The sequence below is a fragment of the Prunus dulcis genome, chromosome 1, assembly GCF_902201215.1.
Source record: "Prunus dulcis chromosome 1, ALMONDv2, whole genome shotgun sequence".
Classification (NCBI taxonomy): Eukaryota; Viridiplantae; Streptophyta; class Magnoliopsida; order Rosales; family Rosaceae; genus Prunus; species Prunus dulcis.
In genome coordinates, this window is record NC_047650.1 from 34,170,014 (window position 1) to 34,194,702 (window position 24,689).

The window sequence follows — 24,689 nt, forward strand, 5'->3', positions numbered from 1 at the left end:
CTGCTTTTCAAGGTCGAGGGGTCACTGCCAAAAGCATAAAAATGACAAGCCTGCAACTTTCCAACCACTCATACAAAGTTAAACTATCTTCATCTAACCCTAATTAAACAAGTTAATCATGTTTAAACAAGATTTTCTGTTGCTGTTAATTTAAAGGCTTGGAGATTATATGTTGTGTCTTCTCTGCTGAAAAGGACTTTGGTATGGCACAAGTTTCTACGCCCGTGATAAATCTGGATCCACCTCTCACTGCCCAAAATGGTACGGGAGGTTCGTATCAAACCAAAACCAAAGGGTCCGCGTTGACTTTGAGGCCCAAACTCAATTAGTGGCTTTATCCTGTAGGGCCCCAATATCTTTTTGCAAATAAATTTGGTCGCCTTGTTAAACCTTTGGACTATGTTTATCTTCTAAGCTACTAGACAACTGTACTTTTGGGCCCTCCATTTTATTTGGCGGGATTTTGGCGGTAAAGGGTCATTGGTTTTATTATTTCCCCTTATCAACATTATATATTTGTATTTATCTTTCCTATTGAAAGAGACAATAATATACCAAACTCACACAAACTATATGGATATTAGGACTTGAGCTCAAGACATTTCTTAAAGAAAGCATTTGCTTCAAACCACTACACTAGTGAGTTTTTTGCAATAATGCTCCAAATCACTATCAACATTAATCTTAACACGACACAATAAAAGTGGCAATATATATATATAAATGACAAATTGAAATCATTCAAAGTATATTTTCCAAGAAAGAAATAAAATTTGAAAGAGAAAAAATAGATAAGAAAAATAACCTATTCTTAAATTTTCTTTGGAACATTTACACTATAATCCTACGAGATTCGAATTCTGAGTCCGTCACTACTGTTACTCATGATAATTTATTATGTTTTGGAGCAAAAAGATAGCAGCAACAGGCTAGCAAATAGTATGGCCCCAATCAAGAGTTAGAGCCCGACCCAATGGGATTGGTGAAGACCTTTTAGAACATGGATTGGCTGAAGATCATGATTATACCCAACTCCCAACCCAAACCCAATCGTTTTTTCGGGATTGACATTTTCATGATCCAAGTTTATGATAAAATAATCCGAACCGTTGAAAAGGAGGTAAAGAAGAAAGAGGAAAAGGAAAACGAATCCAACGATATTTTAGCACGTTTCACACGTAAGGAGTTGAGAGATGCGTCGTGGTATAAGGCTGTTGTCTATTATGGGAGTATGGATTAGAAGATGCCAAATGGTTGTTGCATCATTTGAAAAGGCAATTTGATTTAATTAATGAATTAATAAATGAATGAAATAATCCAACCAATTTAATCATCCGTATTATTTTATTTCATTTTTTGGATAATACCCTGATTCGAAAAATGAAAAGCCCTCCCTCCACAACAAGCCAAACTGATCACATTTCAAAGTCGTTTTTAGATGTGTCTAGACAAAACAACTGGTGGAACCTCACCATCTTCCATGTTTAATTAGCTTTGCTCAAACCAAAACCAGCAGTCGTTGATTTGAAATCTGTAGGCTTACAAACACACGGGTTCTGCTTGTACCTCTTTTTTCTTTTTTCTGATCAAAGTTAGTTATTTGTCATGAGAGAAACTTCCTTGTCACGAGAGAAACTTCCTTGTCACGAAAGAAACGTTTTTGTCATAAATGCACTATATTCATATTTCTATATCTTTATTTATCCGTAATTAATATGAAATGAAGCGATAGACAAACACAAAAGTGCATCACGCGTAGCGAAGTTATTTCCATATGCTTGGACATGAAACTATGTGTTGTGTCAACTGTCAATGTGTGCTTGTCATGAGTCGAGCTTTTTTTAAATTTAAAAAAAAAATTTGCAGACACACGTACGAATACGGCTTGTTTTGAATTAAGTATGTATATATAGATGTGCAGTCATGTGTGTATCAACCACATTTTGTTATTACTTTGATCAGCCAAGAAATTCAACTCCATGAGCTGTCTTCACTTCTAGATGGTCTTTTTTCTTAACTCTCATTTGTTTTATGAATAGATTTTTCAAATTACCCATTTAGGTTTTTTTTTAAAGAAGTAGGCAGCTAACTTTTCTCATTCATAAAAGACAATATAAGAGCTCCCACTGGGTTTTCATTTTACGTGGTTGTTCACTTGTGACCTACCTAAGAAAATGATATCAACCACGTATATATAGGAATTTAGAAAAGGAATATAAAAAAAACAATGCAAAAGCTCCCATTTGTTTTCATTTTAGAAGAAGTTTGTAGTTCAATTAATTATAAGCATTTATTTATTTATCGGAAATCCTAAGTTTGAGAGTTATTTATTTATCGGAAATCCTAAGTTTGAGAGTTCATCATCTCCTATCACCCATATGTTTAAAAAAATAAAAATTTACAAATATTCTCTTTCCATATTCTACGAATTACAGATTCAGAGAACTTGTAATCCGAATTCTTGATTTGACAACATAAATACATGTCCCACAATACAAATCTTTTGACAATAAAATATATACTACCCTAGTAGACATTATTGTCTCTACCATCCACAAATAGACACATCAATCCAACCAAATTAATTTTCAAAACTAAAAGAGGGAGTTTTGGACGGCAAATACTTGTCCCTATCAAAATATGTATGTGATGAGCTCAAAACGTGCACCAACAAATGAATATGGCATTATTCATGCTGCCTTGAGTTAAGACTAAATTGGTTGTATGCATTCTCCAACACCATGTGGTGTGTTGCATCTCTCCAAGCCCATATATATTGGCACCGTAAAAAATGTGAATTTCATGGATACTGAGACATTAAAAGCAACAAGAAAATAATAATAAATAATAAATAATTTCTGCATATAGCTTGTGATAAGATTGTTCCCTACCAACTCTGTTTTTTTGCATCAAAAAATCAAAAAAAGGGGCTCTGGTTTGAGATTGTTCGGCTAAATTTGTCAGCATTTAGATATTTTTGGGACCCAAAAATGCCAGATGTAGGTGCACCCAACAACATCAGTCTTAGACTCTTACATGTTCCACTTATAAAATCTCATATTTTTCAAGAATTAAAAGCTTCAAATTCTAGAAGTCATTTAGGCACGTTTATCAGCCATTAAACAAATCTTGAATTAATTCAACTTGGTCAGATCTTCAGGTAGATGGACATATTTTTTTTAATGGAACAATTGATTAGGCGAGATTAGCTTCTCAGTATCCGTTATCAGTAAATGAGTATTAAAATGGAATAAAATATAATTAAATGGATGGATTAATTTACAATACATCAACAAAATATTTTATCCTAAATAATGGGTAACCATCATCAGGCTAATTGATTTACATAATTAACTTTATTTTCCCTTAAATTTAACTTCTTCATCATCTCCAAGGGCAACCCAACTGGTATTCTGTAAATACATAAATAAAAGACTCAAATTAAACTTACATGTTTTACCATATTTCTGAAGCAATCCAAGTAATGTTCCCTATGTCAAGACATTTTTTATATATTTGCATCATTTATTCTCATGGTTTTGGTTGGGCTTTACAAGCACATACCAAACTTACAGCTATAATTAATCCCACATTTCAGGTGAGGCAATCGACTACGTTGACTGCATGCTTTGTGGTCAAACCAATTAAGCTTGGAGGAAAAGGCTCACAGTTGAATCAGTGATGCCATCCATTGCGCCATGATTACTCTTCTACTTTTCTATATTTATTTGTTTTATCCCACCATCATAGACACTAATTTATGTGAGAGTTATTTATTTACTATAAATAAATGAGGTCAAAAGTGTGTCCAGAACGAAAAGAAATGAGATAATTTTAAATTTGTTCGCATTTAGAAATTGATATAATAAATTGGTGTCTCTAGTATTATTCTTGTAAATAACATTTTGATATGTCCACGTCGACCTGGGAAGGGTCCACTTCAAGGAAAATTCGTGCCGTAAAAAAACAAAAAACAAAGGAATGATGAAGGCTTTGGCATGTGAGGTTTTCATTAGTGTTTTGTAGCTCAAGAAATAATAGAAAAGCAACCATGGTTAGCTACGAAGTATTAAAAGGCGGCTCCTAATCTCTACCTTTGATGGTCTTTGGTCAACAATCTCTACCTTTCTCATTTCTATGTTCCTTCCTCTACTTGCCCTCTATATATATATTATTGTTCACCTTTGTCATTGTCTTTGTCCCTCTCAAAAACCAAACTCTCAACACAAGAAGCAAGCAGTCATGGAGGTGGTGATACCAACCAGAACAGCCATGGATTTCGACTTCAATAGCGCCCGATCTTCGCCATGTGTGACGGCTCCTTCGACGCCAAGGCGGTTCGGGGAGTTCTACATGAGTGCACCAACAAGCCCAACTAGGATGTCTGACTTTTACAGGGAGTTTGAAGAGTTCTCCAACAGCAATTGGGAAGACGATGAGCCGCCAACTCATGAAGGAGCCACACCAAAATCTCCCAAATCGCCTAAGGATGAGTTTGGCTTTGAGGACTTCGCATTTGATGTTAGTGAGGAGGTGGAAAGAACTTCTCTCTCAGCTGAAGAGCTTTTCGATGGCGGCGTTATCCGACCCTTTAAGCCTCCTCCTGCAACTAACACCCCGAGAACTCCATCCTTTTTCCGTCAAGTTCTTTCGCCTAGATGGAAAAAGGGTAAAGACCATCCACTTGGGCCGTCGTCCACGACCCAAATGGACAACACCACAAAGAGAAGTGATCAGCACCAAAGAGGAAGAGACAGAACTCCTGCTGCCTTGTCATCCTCTGTTTCGGGCCATAGAGCAACAAGGTCCCTATCTCCTTTGAGGGTTTCGGAGTATCAATGGGAAGAAGAAGAAAAACAACAACAGCAACAGCAGCAACAACAAAACAACAGACAGTTAGCTCCAAAAGCCATGTTTTCTCCCTCTGCTGCTGCTTCAGCTTCAAAGGCTTCAAAGAAATGGAAACTGAGAGACTTTCTGCTGTTTCGAAGCGCATCAGAAGGAAGAGCAACAGATAAAGATCCATTCCGAAAGTACTCAAATCTGTTCAAGAAAAACGAAGATGTCAAGAACTCCAGCTTCAGGTCCATAGACAGCCCGGCGGCCACGAGCTCAAGAAGAAGAGGGCCAGTTTCAGCTCATGAGTTGCATTACACTATGAACAAAGCAGTGTCTAATGATATGAAGAAGAAGACCTTCTTACCTTACAAGCAAGGCATTTTGGGTCGATTGGCCTTCAATCCTGCTGTCAGTGCACTTGCCAATGGCTTTGGGTCTCTTTCACGGTCCTGAATCTGCCATAGATTCTTTATTAATTTTTGAGAAAATTTGCTGTTTTTCATCAATTTTTTTCTGCTGTAAAGTTGCCTATTTATTTGTTTTTAGCAGTGTAGAATACATACGTAAGAGGATTGTGGTTGATGGTTTGCAGTTAAAAACACAAAAATCAAGCATGATTATTGCCCCCATTACTGCATACACATTCTTTCTTTCTTTCTTTGTTTTATATCAAAGTTTGTAATTGGAAGAATATATAAATATACATACTGGAAAAAAGCAGCACATATTTATCAAATCTTATATATGCAATTTTCTCTATGTTATCTGTCTGCTGCACCCTCAATTTTGTTAGCGATCTCAAATCAAACACTTTTTTTGGTTGGCTATAGAACCCTAAATCACAAACCTCATCTTTTTAATACCCTATAGTCAATGATTTCCTCAGAAGGTGAACTCAAAAGATCTCCACCTCAGGGCAGGAAGAGCTATGTCACCAAGGTAATTGGCAAGAAAATCAAATATAATTAAAAATAGGCTAATAAAAAATTGACTTCTTGCACAATCAATCCATTAGGTAAAAGACCGAGAACACCTGAATGACTCTGGACCGTTGGATAAAGTGGGTCTCACAGTTTGAGACCAACCATCAAAGGCTGACAATTTCCTATATGTGTGAACCAGTACTGTCTAGCAAAGCTCTCTCAGACACGCATGTATTTGGTGACACCAGATAAGAAAAACAACGGTATGAAACATAGAACACGAAATTCAATTTTTGTTAGATTGACTTCTTATTTGATTATCCTAAATTTCATCAATCTAGAAAGTCAATACGTCATGATAGGACAACTGTCTATTTTTCGGAGAATGGAAAAATAAAAGATCTATAAAACATGGGCGGAACTACTAGATTGATTATAGATAGAGATGAACCACTAGACTCATTTTTTATTGTAGCTAGGGTGGGACGAAACACTAGACTCGTTTATTCTTCTACAATTTTTAATGTTTTTCCGATGGGGTGTGCTAAACAGAATATAACGGGCGGTAGGCAAAACATATTGTCAACTTCTAGAGGGGAGAAAGGAGCACTGCAATTTGCAAAACCAAGGTGGGATGTCAAAGCAGTTTAGAAGTTAGCTTTAATATTCTACAACCACATATACATATAATTAAACTACAACTCATAATTTACCCAAATCCGAACCGAAACCTTTAGATTAAATGTGACATAATAATAGAACAGAGAACATGTAAAGATCGTAAGTCATTTCCAGTTTAAAAAAGAAAAAAGAAAAAAAAGATAGTAAGTCATTTCAGCTTTCCAGAACAAGCTGTGAATCAGTTCATGCTCATTTCATTTTTGTCATCCATAATAGATCCACAAATTCCTTAAAACTAGCAAATTGTTCTCGGTCAGATTGAGTGGAAACCAAATAACAAGTCAAAACCTGCAAAAGTATTGTCTCATACAAATTACAAAAGTACACAGAGGAGAATTTCAGAATATGGCACCTCTTTTAGTGAATGCTTAATCGAAGTTATCAATTTAGAATGGCGTAATGTCATCTGCAACCTTGAAGTGTCCAACTAACCGTGCAAAGAAAACCATTTGTTGCTCCAGCGTGAACTTAATGTTCTCAGCCTGTGTACAATACTGTATCAGTTTGTAGTATCCAATCGTTAAACTTTTGTGAGTACGTACTACATAACAAGGAAAATACCTTGCGGAAACCATGTTGTTCTCCTTCGTACTCCACGAGAGCAACAGGCAGACCATTGTCCTTTAAAGCATGTTATGTTGTACGAGCTTGTACTGGGGGTACAGACTACAAAACATAATGTGCTTTCCAAACTCAGTCTTAAAGTTCATGAAAGCACTAGATACCATAATTTTATCTCATCTCCTCTGTGCCGAAATTATCATCCTTAGTTATCACATGGTGAAAGAGGAGGATTAAAAGAAGTACGACAAAGAAAAGAAAATGCTACAATTTTCTTACCTTGTCTTCCAATCCTTGAAATAAGATAATGGGGCAAGAAAATCTATCAACGAAGTTGATTGGCGACCTTTCAAAGTAATCCTTTTCACTACCTGCAACCAATTATGTTTGCATCAACTTCATGGCATCAATAAAGTAAAGCCTCAAATGTCATCTTCTGACTTACCAACAAGACTATCAATATAGTGAGATTCAAATTTTTGAGTTTCTGCCCTCAACATTGTCAAGTCAGCTATCTATTCATGGACCAATATGACCCAAAAAAAGGGTCAGTTCTCTAGTTCATAGCGTATACTATGTTATGTAAAAGGATATCAGTTAATGATATAAAAGGGAAAAAATAACGGAATAAGAGTATTAACGTGTCATCAAGCTTCAAGAAGCAAAGGTAGTATATAAGGGGAAGAGTACAGAACATTCACCGCAGCAGAGGCCTAGTCAGAAAGATTATTCTGCAACATAATTTTACATGATGCAATAATATAACCACGAGTTCCTTCTGATATCACTGTCCACAAGAAATGAATAGTAAACTTATTATAGAGTTAGACACTCACACCATACAAGGAAGCTCCTGCCTTAAAGGTGTCTCTAAAAGCAAGAGCAGCCAAGGTCGTATAACCACCTGCAGAGTCCCCAGTAATACATAGCCGGTTGCCATCTACCTTCCCAGAATCCACCTAGATAACAAAAATATATATTACCATGGCTTGATGGGTGCTCTACCAAACTCATCAACGTCTAGGATAAAATGAATACCAAATATCTAGCACAGCTGCAACAGTCATTTACATCCACAATTCCCCATTTCCTCAAGAGCCTTTCACGATATTCTCTGCCAAAACCTTAAAACCCATTGTCTAAGATATGATGGAATATAATTTGAAAAGAACCAAAAAGATTGAAACGTTGACAGTAATAAGAGGATTCATAAACTCAGGATCAAAGGACTCCAGAACCATCATTGTGCAATAAAGCGATCCCATAAAAACAAAATAACAAGCATAAACTACAATATAAGGTTAAAAGCAAACCACTGCTTCCACCATAGTTAACAGCAACAAATGCCCAACCCTGACTAGTCCAGTACTGAATACTCAGATTTAAGATTCCGTGCGATTCAAATGTGGGTCCTCCTGCAGTAAATCAAAGAAGAACAATGCTATAACAAATAAATTCACAAAAACAGCTAAACTATAGTACTATTCATCTGAGAGAAGGGATAGCTCCAACAAGGGCACGTAATGAAAAGGCATTGAATAAGCATGCGTAATGTGGGAAATAGTCTCCTTCGCAACAAATTATCCTATCTTCCCTGAATGAAGTATCTTTTCATTGCAACAAGTAGATAATAATGTCCTCTAGGTCTGAAAGAGAGGGTCACCTGCATCATCCCAGGAATTGCAGAACAACATTTGCAAAAGAAATGCCCAATATGGAAAACTTAGGAATTATAACTAGGAAACTTTTAAATCATAGCATACCATGGGCTTGCAATAACAGTGGAGGCTTTTCTTCCTGAGTGGCTTGGTAATCAGGATTTGATGGTGTGTAAAAGTACGCAAAGGCAGTTTGACCAGGAACTTCTGTTGGGAATCGAATAACTTTGGGTAAGCTGAAGTAGGGCTTGTATTTTAAATAATCGGGTGAAGAAGACCAAATAATCTTGAATGCAACTGCTTTTGATTTATGGTCATCTAAAGTCACCTACACCAAAAGAGAAAGGTTTAATGATACGAAACAGAAGCGGCCTAATGCACAACAATAGCCTTCACCATTATATGCTGCAACAGAAAGAGGTATTGTAAAATGGGACATCAAAGATAGCAAAACACCTTCGCTACAGACAGTGGATGAACTTCGGATGCTCCCTCCACGTATAGGCAATTGATCCCTAAAGTCTGCATAGACAAATATGCAAGTTTTGAAATGTATAGGCCGGTCAAATACTTAACAGCTTTAGCACATAAATAAGCATAAGATTTTTGGAAGTACAATATTATCTATATCTGTGAAAGGAATATTAAGCACAGAGAATGAGCCCTGAACATCATCCAGAATTCCAAGATATGACCTTCCATTTTCCCTACATGTAAACATCCAAAACTCATTTCTTGACTAAAGCAGATAGACAATAATCATTTACAAGTACAAGATAAACACAATACGGCCAAACCTAACTTTCCTACCTATAGCTGCAAGCAATTAAGATATTTTGCTCATGGCTCTGAATAAGTTCATAAGAATTCATTCCAAAATTACATAATGGTCTGGAGAACTCAGCATCCCAAGAATAAACAGATATCACCTCATTATTAGACTCAACCTGTTGTCAAAGAAAATCTGAATTAGGAAGACATATAAAATGATGAATGCCAATTAACACCAAATAACTGTTGTTCAACCACACAAAATGTTTTAAGTATCATAAAATTCCAGTATATAGATCAAGGCAAACAGAAATGTTAAAGTAAGAAAATTACCCATTTATACAGATTCCAATACCCATTTTGTCTGTCAGTAATAAAAAATAGTTCCCCTGCACCACTCAAGCATAACCAATTAAAGCAGAGCATGAAGCATATGAAAGTTCAATATTGGAATATGAAATTAACAAAAGCAGATACCTTGAGTTATTCTACTTGAGCAGTAAAAGCCAATAATTAGTCAAGGAACTCTTATCTTGAAGTGATTGTATGAACAATAAGATTGTTGATCCCACCAGTACTTTCCAAACATGAAAGGAGTTCCCTTTTTCCTACGGATGTATATTTATCCTCAACAGAGATGCAATGGATACTTGTACTCAATGAAGTTCAGTCAAGTGTCTATCAAATATGATATTTTAATAATGACACTTCAAGTTGAAATTTGCTCCTCAACCAAGTAAATAAATAAAAAAATCACCTTTAGAAGACCACTTGGGTTCGGTTGGAGACTCTCTGATTGCAGGATCACAGCCAGCAACGCAGATACGTTTGTAGACTTCTCTGTACGAAAGAACCAAGAAGATTAATTAACCCTACTAGCAAAAGCGTGTATCATCGCAGAAAGAAGCGCAATGTCATCCCGAGAAGAAATTAGCTTACCCTGTCTCAGATATGCAGCCAACCTAGAGTTGAGCTTTATCCCATGGCATGTTGGGATGAGACCACTCAATCCATGCCAATCGTTCGCCTTTGCGGTCCAGACGAGGGAAGGCATAGAAGTCGCTTCCACCTACTAGTACTTCTGGTTCTGGATGCCACATGGTGCCACCCACATTACGCAATAATCATCAGTCCTCGGTACATCAATGTTATAGAGACTTGGGTTCAGTTTTGACAAACTCTTAATAAATTTACCCCGAATATCCGTGCTGTCAAGCTCTACTGCTACGATTGTTGTGATGGGATCAGTGGTGCTTTGACGAGCATCTACGCACACACAAAAGAGAGAGACTGGATTGACATTTGACACATACATAAATGGCTTTACAGTAGTAAAAATGGAGGGATGACATGCCTTCCCGCAGAGTTATATAACGATTAAAGCGGGCATCAAACACCCCATCAGCATAACTCACAATTGGTCCACCATAATCCGGAGTGAGTGGTGTAGGAGAAGAATCTGGTAAAGACAGGCATTTCACAACAACAACAACAAAAACAAAATGAAGTAAATATAGCAGCTTAATTTCAAATAAGCATTTCATGTATAATAATATATATATATTTGTACCAACCACCAATAGTGGAAGAAGTAGGACTGCTTGTAAAGGCGTTGTTCGCTGTAATTGGAGAAAACTAGTGTATCTGTATCCGCTGAAACTCTGAAGGCACCGCCACTTTCGGAGCCCTGAGCCACTGTGCGCACCGCATACTCCTTGGGGGTAATATCAACCGGTCCCTCCCCTGCCCTCTCCGGTTCTCTCACCACTACCATTCGTCTGTAAATAAATAAATAAATACCCTCATGAGTTATGACCATGACCAATGACCATGAGCATGAAGGACTCAAATTTCAATTAATGTAGAGATAGAAAACAGACGTACCCGGATTCATTGGGGCGAGACTCGAGGCAGATGAGGGGCCGAGGGAATCGACGGCGGTGCCGGCGAGTAGCTTGGAGGCGGCGGAGACGTCGTCGGTGGCGATGGGAGATTTCCAGGAGCCATAGGGAGCTGTGATTTGCTTAACTTCCAAAGGAGAAGTAGCCGTTGGCTGTAGGTCCTGCATTTTAGTTGGGAGGGAGACTCACTCTGGCTGCTGGCGATGATCAAATTCCATGGTTTACTAACTTACTGATATGTTGAAGTTGAGGAGGACGTATATGTCTGTATGATGATGAGGAGGAGGAAGACTGAGGAAGAAAGCCATTTGACTCATCCTCTCCTCAGAAACACTCGCCACCTCACTCCCTTCCTCTCCATTCGACAGTCGCCACCTCATCTTTACTGCCACGTTGTTCCCTTTTCATATTGTCCAAATGTCCACTTAAGCATACATTTGTTCATTACTTAATTATGAAATTACCGGTCAATAGGGGTTTATTTCAGTAAAAAATGGCTTCTTTTTTAATCAGTTGTAGGGGAGGGAGACACGAAAAGAAAAAATAAAAAATAAAATAAGAGCGAACCGGAACTAACTCGATAGAAAATGACTTTAATTTGTAAATTAATGGTTTCATATTCGAATCCCAATTGCACCTTAATAGTATGTTTGAGAAACACTTCTTCCCCTAGACTATGACTTGTATTAAAATAGAAAAGTTGCCGATAGAGACGAGACGAGGTTCACCATCCCCTGAGACTCGTGATTTTGTTTTTGGTGAATAAATTTTGAAATTAGACACATAAAATTGCACAATATTTTGTGTGGTGTGCAACTCATAACTCAATTATAACCTAGTCCCTGCCGAGGAAGCAACATTTTATACAGATCATCCAAATACATTTTGGGCTTCCATTCGGCCATTGATGAAACATGTGGTCCTCCTTACGTTACTGATCACAACACTCTGCACAGAGCATCGCATGACTCTCGAAATATGTTAATGGAAACGAATACATATCATCACAGCTCATAAGAAAACAGAATTGCTTCGATACAAACTTCACACAGGGTTTAAAAGTTACACGTGTCATATGTACATCAAGTCAACGCAAAAGGACCGTGACAAAGTTGACATCGAACGTAGCATAAGTTCCTTCAAACTAGAAAATTGTGTGTGTTTTTCAGACGGCACAAAAATCTCTTGAAGAAGCAAACCTGTAGAACCTAATTCATCGTATGAAAACTGAGACTGAGACTCGGGCATGAGGCATCTCTCTTTACTAAATGTTTAATCGAAGTTGTCAATTTTGATCGGATTAATCTCATCAGCGACCTTGAAGCGTCCAACTAAACGTGCGAAGAAAACCATTTGCTGTTCCAGCGTGAACTTGATGTTCTCAGCCTGTGCGTGTAAAAATACAACATCAGTCTACTCTTTCCAATCATTTCGATTTGTTACTTAATACATCAAGATGGAAAATATAAACAGAAAATACCTTACGGAAACCATGTTGTTCTCCTTCGTACTCCACAAGAGCAACAGGCAAACCCTTTTCCTTCAAAGCTTTGTATATTTTACGAGCTTGATCTGGGGGTACGACCTACAAAGTAAATCGTATTCATAAACTCATAAATAAAACCCAAAAATACCACCATTGAATTAAACAAATGCCTCGTTTTATTACATGGTGACTGTTGATAGAAGGGTAAAAGAAAAAGAAAAGAAAAAGATTATGGGGCAAGATCTGCTTACCTTGTCTTCCAATCCTTGGAACAAGATTATCGGGCAAGAAAACTTATCAGCAAAGTTGATTGGTGACCTATCATAGTAATCCTTTTCACTGCCTGCAACCAGTTAAAATTGCCTCATATCAATAACAATAAAAGAACTAAGTATAGCACGGTGGCACCCAATGTCATCGTCTGACTTACCAACGAGATTATCAATATAATGAGATTCAAATTTGTGAGTTTCTGCCCTCAACATGTTTAAGTCGGCTACCTGCTCAGGGACCAAATAAACAAAGAAAATTCAGTTTTATAGTTCATAGCGAATTATGTGCAATGTAGAAGGATACTAGTTAATAAGAGAAGAAATAAAAAATTTATAAATATAGGGAAAAAAAAAAGAGTAGTAAATTTCTATCAAGCTTCAGAAAGAATGTTCACATATAAAAGCAAAGAATACAGGAGATTCCCCTAAGAAGAGGCCAAATCTTAAATATTCATATACAACAGTCTTTCATAATGCAAAAATATGACCCATCCCTCAGTTCTCTAGTTAATAGAAAACCGAGGGATTGGTTAAGATAGACAAAAAATAATAATAATAAAACCAAGTAAAGAGTTAGGCACTCACGCCATACAAGGAAGCTCCTGCCTTGAAGGTGTCTCTAAAAGCAAGGGCAGCTAAGGTTGTGTAGCCACCTGCAGAGCCCCCAGTAATACAAAGGCGCTCCCCATCTGCCTTTCCAGAACCCACCTAGATAAAAAAAGTATATATTACCCTGGCTTGATGGATGATCTATTAAGTTAATCATGACCATTTAGGTAGGGGAGATGAAATGAATACCAGATATTTAGCACAACTGCAACAATCATCTACATCCACAATTCCCCATTTCTTCAAGAGCCGTTCACGATATTCCCTGCCATAACCTTAAAACCCATTGTCTAAGATATAGAGGAATATAATTTGAAAGGCAAATCTTTTACTGGCCAAACTAACTCCATCAACAACCACCCATGTCAAAAGTAAAAAAAATAAGCAAATATAGTAAATGAGTTTGAAATATAGAGTGTAATCAAAGATAGCATAAACTCAGGATTGACAGACAAGGGGCTGTCTTACTAGTGCCATGAATATGCAGCAAAAAGATCTCATAAAGACAAAATAAAAAGACAACATAAGGTTGAGGACAAACCAGTGCTTCCACCATAGTTAACGTCAACATATGCCCAACCACGACTAGTCCAGTACTGAACACTCAGATTTAAGATTCCACGTGATTCAGCTGTGGGCCCTCCTGTAGTAAATCAAAGAAAAACAAAGTTGTAATGAATTCTGTTTATAAGAACAGCTAAACTATACATTGAAGAGAACGGACATATTTGACTACAAAGGACACCTAACTAAATGGCATTGCACAAGCGTACTTCTAATGTTACTACTATAGGTAAATTACGGTTGAAATGATCTACCCTGCTATATAATACTGTATGTTCCATTGTTCCCTGATTTAAATAACTTGTTGAAACTTATAAAGTGTAATCCTTTTTAAAATGAAAGACTCACCTGTCATCCTTTCAGAAAGTGCATAACTATATTTCAAACTAAATGCTTCAAGACCATTTAGGAATTATAACTATGAAAATTCAAATCACGCGTACCATGGCTTTTCAATAACATTGGAGGCTTTTCATCATGAGTAGCTTGGTAATTGGGATTTGATGGTGGATAAAAGTATGCAAAGGCAGTTTGACCAGGAACTTCTGTTGGGAATTCAATTAATTCAGGTAGGCTGAAGTAAGACTTGTATTTTAAGCAATCAGGTGAAGAAGACCAAATAATCTTGAAATCAACTGCTTTCGATTTATCTTCATCCAAAGTAACCTGCAAGAAAGAAAAAAAAAAATGGAGGCATGTGACACTAGTGGTTCAATTTCCAAAAAAATAGCCTTTGCCTGACAATAGGAAGAGGTATTTTATGATAAGATATAAAATATGGTAAACACCTTAGCCACAGACAACGGATCAATTTCTGATGCTCCTTCCACGTATAGGCAATTGATCCCCAAAGTCTGCGTAGACAAATATGAAAATTTTAAAAATCTATAATCAGGTCAGATAATTAACAACTTTAGCACAGAAACTTAGTGAAAATAAGGTTTTTAGAAGTACAATATTATCAATATCTGTGAAAGGAATGTTAAGCAGAGATAGTGAGCCCTGAGCATCATCCAGAATTCCAAGATATGACCTCCCATTCTGCCTACATGCAAACATCCAAACTTAAGCTAGACTAAATTGCGTAGTTGATAATTTTTACAAATTACAAGTCAAAACAAAATTAACGCAAAACAACCACAAATAATTCTTACCTATAGCTGCAAGCAATTACGTTTTTTTGTTCATGGCTCTGAATAAATTCATAAGAATTGATGCCAAAAACCCATAGCGGTTTAGAAAACTCAGCATCCAAGGAATAAACTGATATCACCTCATTGTTAGACTCAACCTGTTGATAAAGCAAAAGTGAATTAAGAAAATGTATATATGATAATAAATGCCAACTGACGCCAAATATTGTTGTCTGACTAGGCAGCATGTTCAAGCAACAAAAAAGTGAGTATAGTGTTATTTGATTCAAAATACAGTTGTCTGATTAAATAAATAAATAAATAGGAAAATCTGTTGTCTAACTAGGTAGCATGTCCAAACAATGTTAAATGAATTATATTGTTCTTATTATTTGCAATAGATAATCCAGACAGAAAATTTACCCATTTATAGAGATTCCAGTACCCACTTTTTCTGTCTGTAATAAAATATAGCTCCCCTGCACGTTTCAAGCATAACCAATAAGTTCAACAGTTTTTTGTCTATCTTAATAATTGAAAATGTAATATATAAATTTCACTATACAGAATAAACAAGAGTGAAAGAAATCCGTAGAATCTAATAAATGACATAAATTGAAGTGTTCGATTGTGAACAGTAACTGCCAAGAGTTAGTCATGGAATGTGATCCTTAATCGATATTATATTGGCATTCAATATTGTTGACCCAACCAGTGCTTTACAAAGATAAAATAAGTTCCCCTTTTTGCAAAGGATGCACATATAGGTTTTCCCTGCTAATAGATGTACCCAATACTTGTAGTAAGTTCAGTATATTATATCTTGTTAGCATGAGCCTTTAATAACACATTCCAAACTTAAATATGTTCATCAACCAATAAATTTTTTTTTATAGAAAAAGGGTACCTTTAGAGGACCACTTGGGTTCAATTGGAGACTCCTTAATCGTAGGATCAGAGCCAGCAACACAGATTCGTTTATGGACTTCTCTGCATGGGGCAGATACAAATCCGTTCAGAATTCAAAAAATGAACCTCCAATAATGGATATGGATTTATTATTAAACCAAGTGATCATAGAGTAGGACAACAGCAAGAGGAAGAACAGAGTTACAGGAGGACAAAAAAACTATGTAAAAAATGTTATTCTTATGTGCACCTATATAACAGTATTGAGTAAATACAACTACAGCATATGTAAATAAAACTCAAAGAATGCATGAAGTGTGTACATTACAAGCCATACTTTAAAATATTAGTGTCTTCAGTGGTGACCTAATGTTTCTTGTAAAGATAAATTTTGGAACTGAAGAAAAGAACGAATCCTGAAAAATGATTAGATTACCCGCTGTCAGATATATACCCAACCCAAAGTTGAGCCTGATCCCATGGCATGTTAGGATGGCACCATTCAATCCATGCCAGTCGTTCACCTTTGGGATCCAAACGGGGGAAAGCATAGAAATCAGTTCCGCCTACTAGTACTTCTGGTTCTGGATGTCACATGGTACCCGCATTAATTAAATAATATCAAATGTACTGCAATACGTTGAGTGTTACACATATACTATGTCATTGGAAAGTGAAGCAAGACATGGGTTTTTGACAAACTCTTACCCCGAATGTTCTTGCCGTCTAGCCCTACTGTTACAATTGTTGTTGTCGAATTTGTACTGCTTTGACGACGATCTACACAAAATGAGAAATGGGATTGACACATAAATGTCTTACTGAATATATAGAAACGAAAAGCAGAAGAACATATACTAATGCACCACATCCACATACCTTCCTGGACAGTGACAAACCGGTTAAACCGTGCATCAAACACCCCATCGGCATAACTAACAACTGGGCCACCATAATCTGGAGTGAGTGGTACAGGTGAAGAATCTGGATGGCCCCAATATTAACACAAGTCATCATCTTTCAAATTAAACATTAATACAATTTTGCTTGAGAATTCGGAAAACAACAAGAGTATATAAACAATGATATGGAAAACATCATATACCATTGGAACTCAGGGACTGCTTGTAAAGGCGTTGATCCTTGTAATTGGAGAAAATGAGTGTATCCCCAGAAACGCTGAAGGCGCCACCTCCGTACTCCTGAGCCAGAGTCCGAACCGCATAGTCCTTGGGCGTAATATCAACCGATTCACCCTCCGGTCTATCCGGTTCTCTCACCAGAACCGCTCGTCTATGCATACACCAAACAGTTCCTCGTTGGTCAAAATACAAATAAATCCATGAAAAATTACAAAAGTATATATAGATACCCTGATTCAGAGGGGCGAGACTCGAGCCAGATGAGGCGGCCGAGGGAATCGACGGCGGTGCCGCCGAGTCGCTTGGATGCACCGGAGACGACATCGGCGGTGATTTGGGATTTCCAGGAGCCGTAAGGAGCTGAGATTTTCTCTGATTGCTTGGGCTCCGTGGGAGAAGATGAAGAAAACGACATTTGCGGGCGGTTGTGGGTCTTAGTTGGGGCTCTGGAGCTGAAGCGTTTACTAATACGATTGAAGTAAAAAGACGAGAAGCGAGTGAGAGTAGCTATGGATGAGACTGAGAGAGCCATTTTGACTCTCTCCAATCTGCGTTTTTATATTTTTAAAATAAGACCGTGTGTTTCAGGAAATCGCACCCCAGAAAAAAAAACCGTTTTTTAAGCATATGCACAGAAACACCGTTTGGACGTTTTGGAATGGGCGGGAAACCGCGGGCTTTCAAGGTTTGGGCTTCAAACGCTACTATGGCCCGGGTAAGAAAACAGTTGAGCCTCTTATGAGCCCTAAAATCACTTTTATGGCCCGAGATCTCGTTAGTTTTAAGCCCAGAGGTGGTTTGCCTTTTAATACCAGAAGCGTTTTGGATCAAATTGGATCAAACTGCAATTATTTTGGTTCACTTCGGTTTGGCCTATTTTAAAATCGTCTATGATATTGATTATTTCAACACTTGGCATGTTATCAACATTTACAGTCAACTTTCATCTCCCACATTGATATTAACCATTTATTACCAAAACTAAAATTCTTAAATATCTACATCCCTTAACTGTAAAATGTTTTCTCTAACTACTTGCTTAACTTCGTATAAGAGGAAACGATGAAGCTGAATTGATCACTATATCAATTGATTTGATTCAGTTTATACTATTAATTTGAGGCATATACTAAAATAATTTGAACCGTGATGTTACATATTTGACATGCGGATTAAAGTCAAACTCGAAGCAAATCAAACAATGCTCACCCTATTCCATTTAACTATTTACTAAGTCGATATTTAGCGTGGATTATTTCACAAGTGATCACTATCTTAAAAAGTATGCAGTGCAAAGATAAAATATATGGTGATTTGGGCTGTTGACAGATGTTTTCATCATGTCAGAAACAAGAACTATCTTTGTTGCAATCAACTTATTTTTGTTGTTAAGCCTTCATAAACAAGCGCCTAACTTGACAACAACTTGTAGATCAATTATTGAGCGATGAGAGAGAGATCTTGACTTCATTGTTTGTGCATGCTTTGTCCACCACATTGTCTAATCTCTTAACATCAAACACTTAAAGCAAACTTTTCTTCTAAAACTGTGCTTTTATCGAAATAAAGTTGCAAACCAAAACTACATCTTGTGACATAGAATTACCAGAAGAGTTAGCGCATCTGACCATCCCATCGCAGGCACAATAATTCTAATGAATGAAATGATAGGTGGATGAGTTTTCAAACAATTATCTAATCTATTTTAGATTTGCAGAAAACACCATCTCCAATTATCAATCATCCAAAATTTGAAGTTATTAATTGATGTATACGAGTGGTATATGAAAATGTTGTTTTGTTAGATTGTCGATTAACAAGAGAAATGTAGTTTAACTCTTTCTTAAACGTGTGGTTCAGATTCACAGTCTGACAACATAAGTATTTATTTTGAAAAGAGAGAAATACTCTGTATATTCACGCTTCAAATCTATCAAATCTATATTATTGGTTTTTAACACTGTTGTAAGTGGTCAGGTGATGGTTTTGGTTGTAACTTTATGTTGCATCAAGGCAAGCTAAACTCTTTTGGCAAATTCATATATATTCATATGGAACCCACCTTTGCTGCAGGTAACTTGGTCTTGCATCCAAACCCCAAGTGTTTGCTTAAAATGACCATAGCTTTTTCTCTCTTCCAACCATACATGTGGTAGATGTTTGCTCAGCTAATGGGTCATTTCCCAAAAAGAAAATGGCTACAATCACGGAATTAAAACCAATTCTTTTCAATGAGTTTTCAGCACTGAATTTTAATTTGAACTGTATTATTTCATCATGAATTCTTATCTGATTAAAAAAAAAGCAGCCAGCAGATGTATGATTAGATGATTGCCTGCATACTGATTAAAGAGTAGCATTGTCCCTTCTCTCTATAATCTTCCTTTCTAATTATGGTTAATACTTGTTACAAGCACTGATTAACAAAAATGTATATATAAGAATAAAAAGGCCTATAACTTTAACACAAAAAAAGGTGCCTATAACACAAGAGATGCTGTTTAATATTTGTCAATGATCATGGTTTCATGGTGATGCTGACAGTACAGACTCTTTAAAGTTGATCATGACAAAGGAGCCCCATCTAGGTCTTGGACTCTTGGACAATGGCAGTGGCCTCCTACTTGGACTTATTTGCTAGCAAAATTGAGTGATTTTAATTTTTGTTTTTGTTTTTGTTTTTTTTTTTTCTGAGAACAAATTTATAATTCTGCAACACATAACACTGGCAGCAGTTTGAACTCAAAATGAGCAAGGGATGTCTTGCTGAACACCCAAAAAAAAAAAAAAAAAAAAAACCAGAAACTAGAAAAAGCACTTTGGATACAAGCCAATTATTTCCATCAATAGCTTTTGCTGCCTAACATGGGTTTCTGATAAGACCATCTCTGAGAGGAACTAAAAGGAAACAGAGAAAGAGATAGTCACTAACAAGAGAGGAAGAAAAAAAGAAAGAAAGCAAATTCCATGGATAAACAGAAGAACTGTTTGAGGGGAAAGATGAGCTGCACCTCAATAATTATTGAGCACTTAGGATGGGGTTTGGAAAAGCATAAAGCAGCAGATATTGATGCTCTATGAGATGATCAGAGAAGCACATGCCAAACCAACATTGACACAGTCCTTTTTTCATGTATCTTTTTTGGTGGTTTTTTTTTCTTCCCCCCCTGGCCCTTGCCCACATTCTCTTCGTGGTCCGGCCTCCCTTATCTTATCACATTCAACCCCCTACCCTTCTCATCACGAAACTTTGTCACATCAATCTTTCAGTCCCATTAGGTTTCCTTTCTCTCCTAACCAACTTGAAGAAAAAAAATAAAAGGTCTCTATTTCATTTCCCACTTCAAAGATTCCAATGACACAACACAAACACACCCAAGTGACCAACCAAACTAAATTTCTACCTTCCCCTCTCTCTATATATATCCCCAATTCGCCTACACTTTGAGATACTCTTATCTAACATACCCTTCTTGTATTTCTTGAATTCATACATCAACCAAAATCCTGCAATGCCGTCTGTGCACTCTAGCCCCTTCTACCACATGGAAAACTCTGCTATATTGAATTTTCTCCGGCATAGTCACACACCGGGCCAAAAACGTTCATCAAAGTCTTCATCCGGAGGCCTTCTCAAGATGTTCAAACTCTTCCCCATGTTGACATCGGGCTGCAAAATGGTGGCCTTGTTGGGAAGACCCCGAAAGCCTTTACTTAAGGACAATGCCACCACAGGTACAATTTTCGGGTATCGAAAAGGCAGGGTAAGCCTGGCCATACAAGAAGACCCTCATTGCATGCCACTCTTTGTGATAGAGCTGCCAATGCACAGTAGTGTGTTCCACAAGGAAATGGCATCGGATATAGTCCGAATCGCGCTGGAGAGCGAGACCAAGACGAACAAGAAGAAGCTGCTGGAGGAGTTCGTTTGGGCTGTGTATTGTAATGGAAGAAAGGTGGGTTATTCGATTCGGAGGAAGCAAATGTCAGAGGATGAGCTTCATGTTATGCAGACTTTGAGGGGTGTTTCAATGGGGGCAGGGGTGCTTCCAAGCCCGTCCGAAAAAGAATATGCATCGGATGGGGAACTGACCTACATAAGGGCGAGGTTTGAGAGGGTTGTTGGATCAAAGGACTCTGAGGCTTTGTATATGATCAATCCAGATGGGGCTGCAGGGCCAGAATTAAGCATTTTCATTGTAAGAGCTCACTAGCCAGCACAAACTTGTTTTCCATTTTCCTTAATCTAGGTTATATTAATGTTATGTAAACGAAGGTTTTCAGATGTTTGAAATCATGGAAATGTTATATCCAATATGCCAAAGCCAGTTTCTTGGGTTCCCTCTGATACCATGAAATTGGATTTTCCTATGCCCAATATAATTTCTGACTTCAGGGAAAAAAGGAAGCAAATTAAGGGAAGAATAAAAATAGCTGTTAGGGCAACAATTAGGAAATAGATTTGATTATACTGAAAATTGTACACAAATCACAGCAGGAAAAAGAAAATGTCTCTAAAAGCTCATCAATTATTTGGCATCGAGTAAATGTCTTGATTGATTGATGATTCCATGAAAATCTCATATGAAAGAATTATTAACGGGCTGGAAAGCGTTTGGACCACACTAGCTAGGCCGGTTTAGGCTTGTACCTGCAAAAATGTTTTCTGACCCAACTCCCTTTCCAAGATAAAACTAAAGAAAATTGGAAAATAATAAAATTCCTCAAATAATCCCATAATCTTATTTGATTTGAAGGACACATTGTGGAGTCAGCCACACATTTTACTTCAACAATTAAAATCGTATATTTTTAAAGTCTTCATTCATTCATGGATCATGTTTGCAATCATTTAAAACATCTAATTGTGACCAACAAAATAAGAGTATACGGTGTTTCAACAAAACATAAAAATTACAACCATTGATTGAGTGAACAAATGGTTCCGATTTTTTTATTTTTTTATTTTTTGTGTGCAATGATGATTTTTGAAAGAATATATAAAATATAGATGAATCAGATCGTTGAAATACAATACAAAATAGCACCACAAACAAGGGTATCGGAACAAAGGTGCCTTTTTTATTTTCTTGAACCTTAAGCCTTATAAGCCCAAAGTGAGTCCTAATGGATTCAACCAGTGCTCCAATAACAAGGACAGAAATGGGCTTTGGCATTGCACAACAAAGTACAAACCTACAAACCCTCAAGCTTCCAGAACAGCTTCATTCTCATCTTGTACAGACAGATTCATGGACAGAGAGAGATGGAGGTATATTTTAGTTTGAATATGTTAAATTAAAGATGGTCAAACAGAGTTGTCCAGCAAAACCTGACCCAAATGAATTTTGCATAGATTGCAAGCTTATCCTTATTGGATAGAATTGGGGTAGGTTGGTAAAAAAACAGAATCTAGTTAGATCTTCTCTTGTCTGAGTAGTCTCTGTATTTTAATTTGAGCCAATCTGTCAACAGCTTGCATATTCAGCAAATGCCTATCTGACTTATGTGCATATAAAACGACTTGTAGTCTTGTATTTACTTGTTAGATTTGATCTTTGAAGGTTACTGTAAGAAAATATCATTACTAGTCATAACCATGTAGACAAATGGTACTACTTTACTTTTTCTCTTTCTAGAAGAAAAAGATAAGTATGTGGCTCTATGGGACTCCATGTAGCACAAATAGAGTTCAGAGTTTTTCAAATGAGAGAGTGTAGCACAAAATCCCTATAACAACCGGTGCTTGAAAAAGATCAAGGCATAAAACAATCTCTCAAACATCATGGGACATGAAATACATCAAAAGTGGAGGGCATAATTGCTCATCTTCCACCAGAACATTCCAAAGAATATCACAGCATCTCCAAATCCCCACTTAATCCCAAAGCACAATAGATTGTAAATCCACAAAATCCAGCAGCTCCACCTCCTATACAGAGAGATCTACAAGAGATCTACCACAAAAGTAGCAGATCTATCAAGATCTTCCAAAAATCAACCCCAAAAGGCTGGAACACAAACCCTAGAGAAATAGGGATGAAAAAAAAAACTTGCAAAAGCAAGGATCAGACAAAACCCAACAAAAGTTGGGAGGAAAAACATCTCCACAATGTAACGGGGAGAGGCCCGGATTATTAGCCGAAGGGGATGGTTCCAAGAGAGATCCCCTAACCAAGGAGATTTTCAAATCTGGTGTAAGAGGAAAAGATGCATGAACTCCAAGCTAGCATTAAAGACATGAGTTTCAACCAACGTTTTAATGACCTAAAATGTGATTTAGACTAGGGGTGGGCATGATACGTTATTGAGCTCGCACCGCTACCAATATTGGAAATTAAAACCGGTATGAGATTATCGTTTGTCAAAGTTGGTACCGTACCATACCGTGCCAAATCGGTATTGGTACGGTACCATTTCAGTACCAAAATGACACAACTAAAAAATGAACCAATTCAATATTCAACATATTCATTCACCAAAATAAGTGATGCCTAAGTTACAGATTCAAAGATTCAACATACTCAATATCCAAATCCTAATCAACATATTCAATATCCATCAACATATTCAATATCCAAATCAACCAAATCAATATCCATCAACCGATTCAACATATTCATCAAATCCAAATGGTAAAAACTCATGCATTATGGCTTACAAACCAAAATAGTTAAATTATGCCTTATGCCTTATAAACATACCCAATAATAAAGCTCAATCAATTTTAACAAAAGATTCTTTATATTATTATTATTTTATATATGCTAATACAGTGATGATGCCAAAACCGTCACGTTTGACTAGTCAATAAAAGAAACCATAGATGATGCATACATGGAAATTTAAGAACAAAATAATGAAGATACTGATCTTCAAACTAACAGAATCCAAAGGCCACTCTGAAAACTATTCTAGGGTAGAATAGTATTGTTTTGAAATTTAATACATGAAGTTCTTGTAAGATCCCACATCAACCAACGGAGAGGGGGTGATGTGCCTTCTATGTGCACACCCGCATCCATCTAGCACGAGGCATTTTGGGAGCTCACTGGCTTCGAAGTCGTAGGAACTCCGAAGTTAAGCAAGTTGGGGGCTAGAGCAATCCCAGGATGGGTGACCCACTGGGAAGTTGTTCGTGAGTTCCCAGAAACAAAACAGTGAGGGCAGAGAGGGGGGCTCAAAGCGGACAATATCTTGCTACGACGGAATTGATCCCGGGATGTGACAATTTGGTATC

The 24,689-nt window shown here is 37.0% G+C and overlaps 3 protein-coding genes and 1 pseudogene across 3 annotated transcripts; 2 read left to right on the forward strand and 2 right to left on the reverse strand.

The window, feature by feature from the left end:
• Window positions 1–3,996: 3,996 nt before the first annotated feature.
• LOC117629634 lies at window positions 3,997–5,480 on the forward strand. The gene has a single exon (XM_034362189.1). It carries the CDS (start codon window positions 4,138–4,140, stop codon window positions 5,290–5,292), a length of 1,155 nt encoding a protein of 384 aa, XP_034218080.1. The 5' UTR covers window positions 3,997–4,137; the 3' UTR covers window positions 5,293–5,480.
• A 1,331-nt stretch (window positions 5,481–6,811) lies between these two features.
• LOC117629638 lies at window positions 6,812–11,624 on the reverse strand (annotated as a pseudogene).
• A 675-nt stretch (window positions 11,625–12,299) lies between these two features.
• LOC117629646 lies at window positions 12,300–18,017 on the reverse strand. Its single transcript, XM_034362208.1, has 18 exons — window positions 17,680–18,017; window positions 17,413–17,600; window positions 17,187–17,291; window positions 17,016–17,087; window positions 16,744–16,891; window positions 16,306–16,388; window positions 15,822–15,877; window positions 15,420–15,556; window positions 15,220–15,310; window positions 15,054–15,119; window positions 14,709–14,931; window positions 14,243–14,344; window positions 13,891–13,976; window positions 13,678–13,800; window positions 13,251–13,320; window positions 13,072–13,163; window positions 12,815–12,919; window positions 12,300–12,720 (listed from the first exon to the last, which is right to left on the reverse strand). Exons 1-18 carry the CDS (start codon window positions 17,979–17,981, stop codon window positions 12,607–12,609), a joined length of 2,163 nt encoding a protein of 720 aa, XP_034218099.1. The 5' UTR covers window positions 17,982–18,017; the 3' UTR covers window positions 12,300–12,606.
• A 2,557-nt stretch (window positions 18,018–20,574) lies between these two features.
• Window positions 20,575–21,827, forward strand: LOC117629652 (protein MIZU-KUSSEI 1). The gene has a single exon (XM_034362220.1). The coding sequence runs from the start codon at window positions 20,962–20,964 to the stop codon at window positions 21,661–21,663; it is 702 nt and encodes a 233-aa protein (XP_034218111.1). The 5' UTR covers window positions 20,575–20,961; the 3' UTR covers window positions 21,664–21,827.
• Window positions 21,828–24,689: the final 2,862 nt, after the last annotated feature.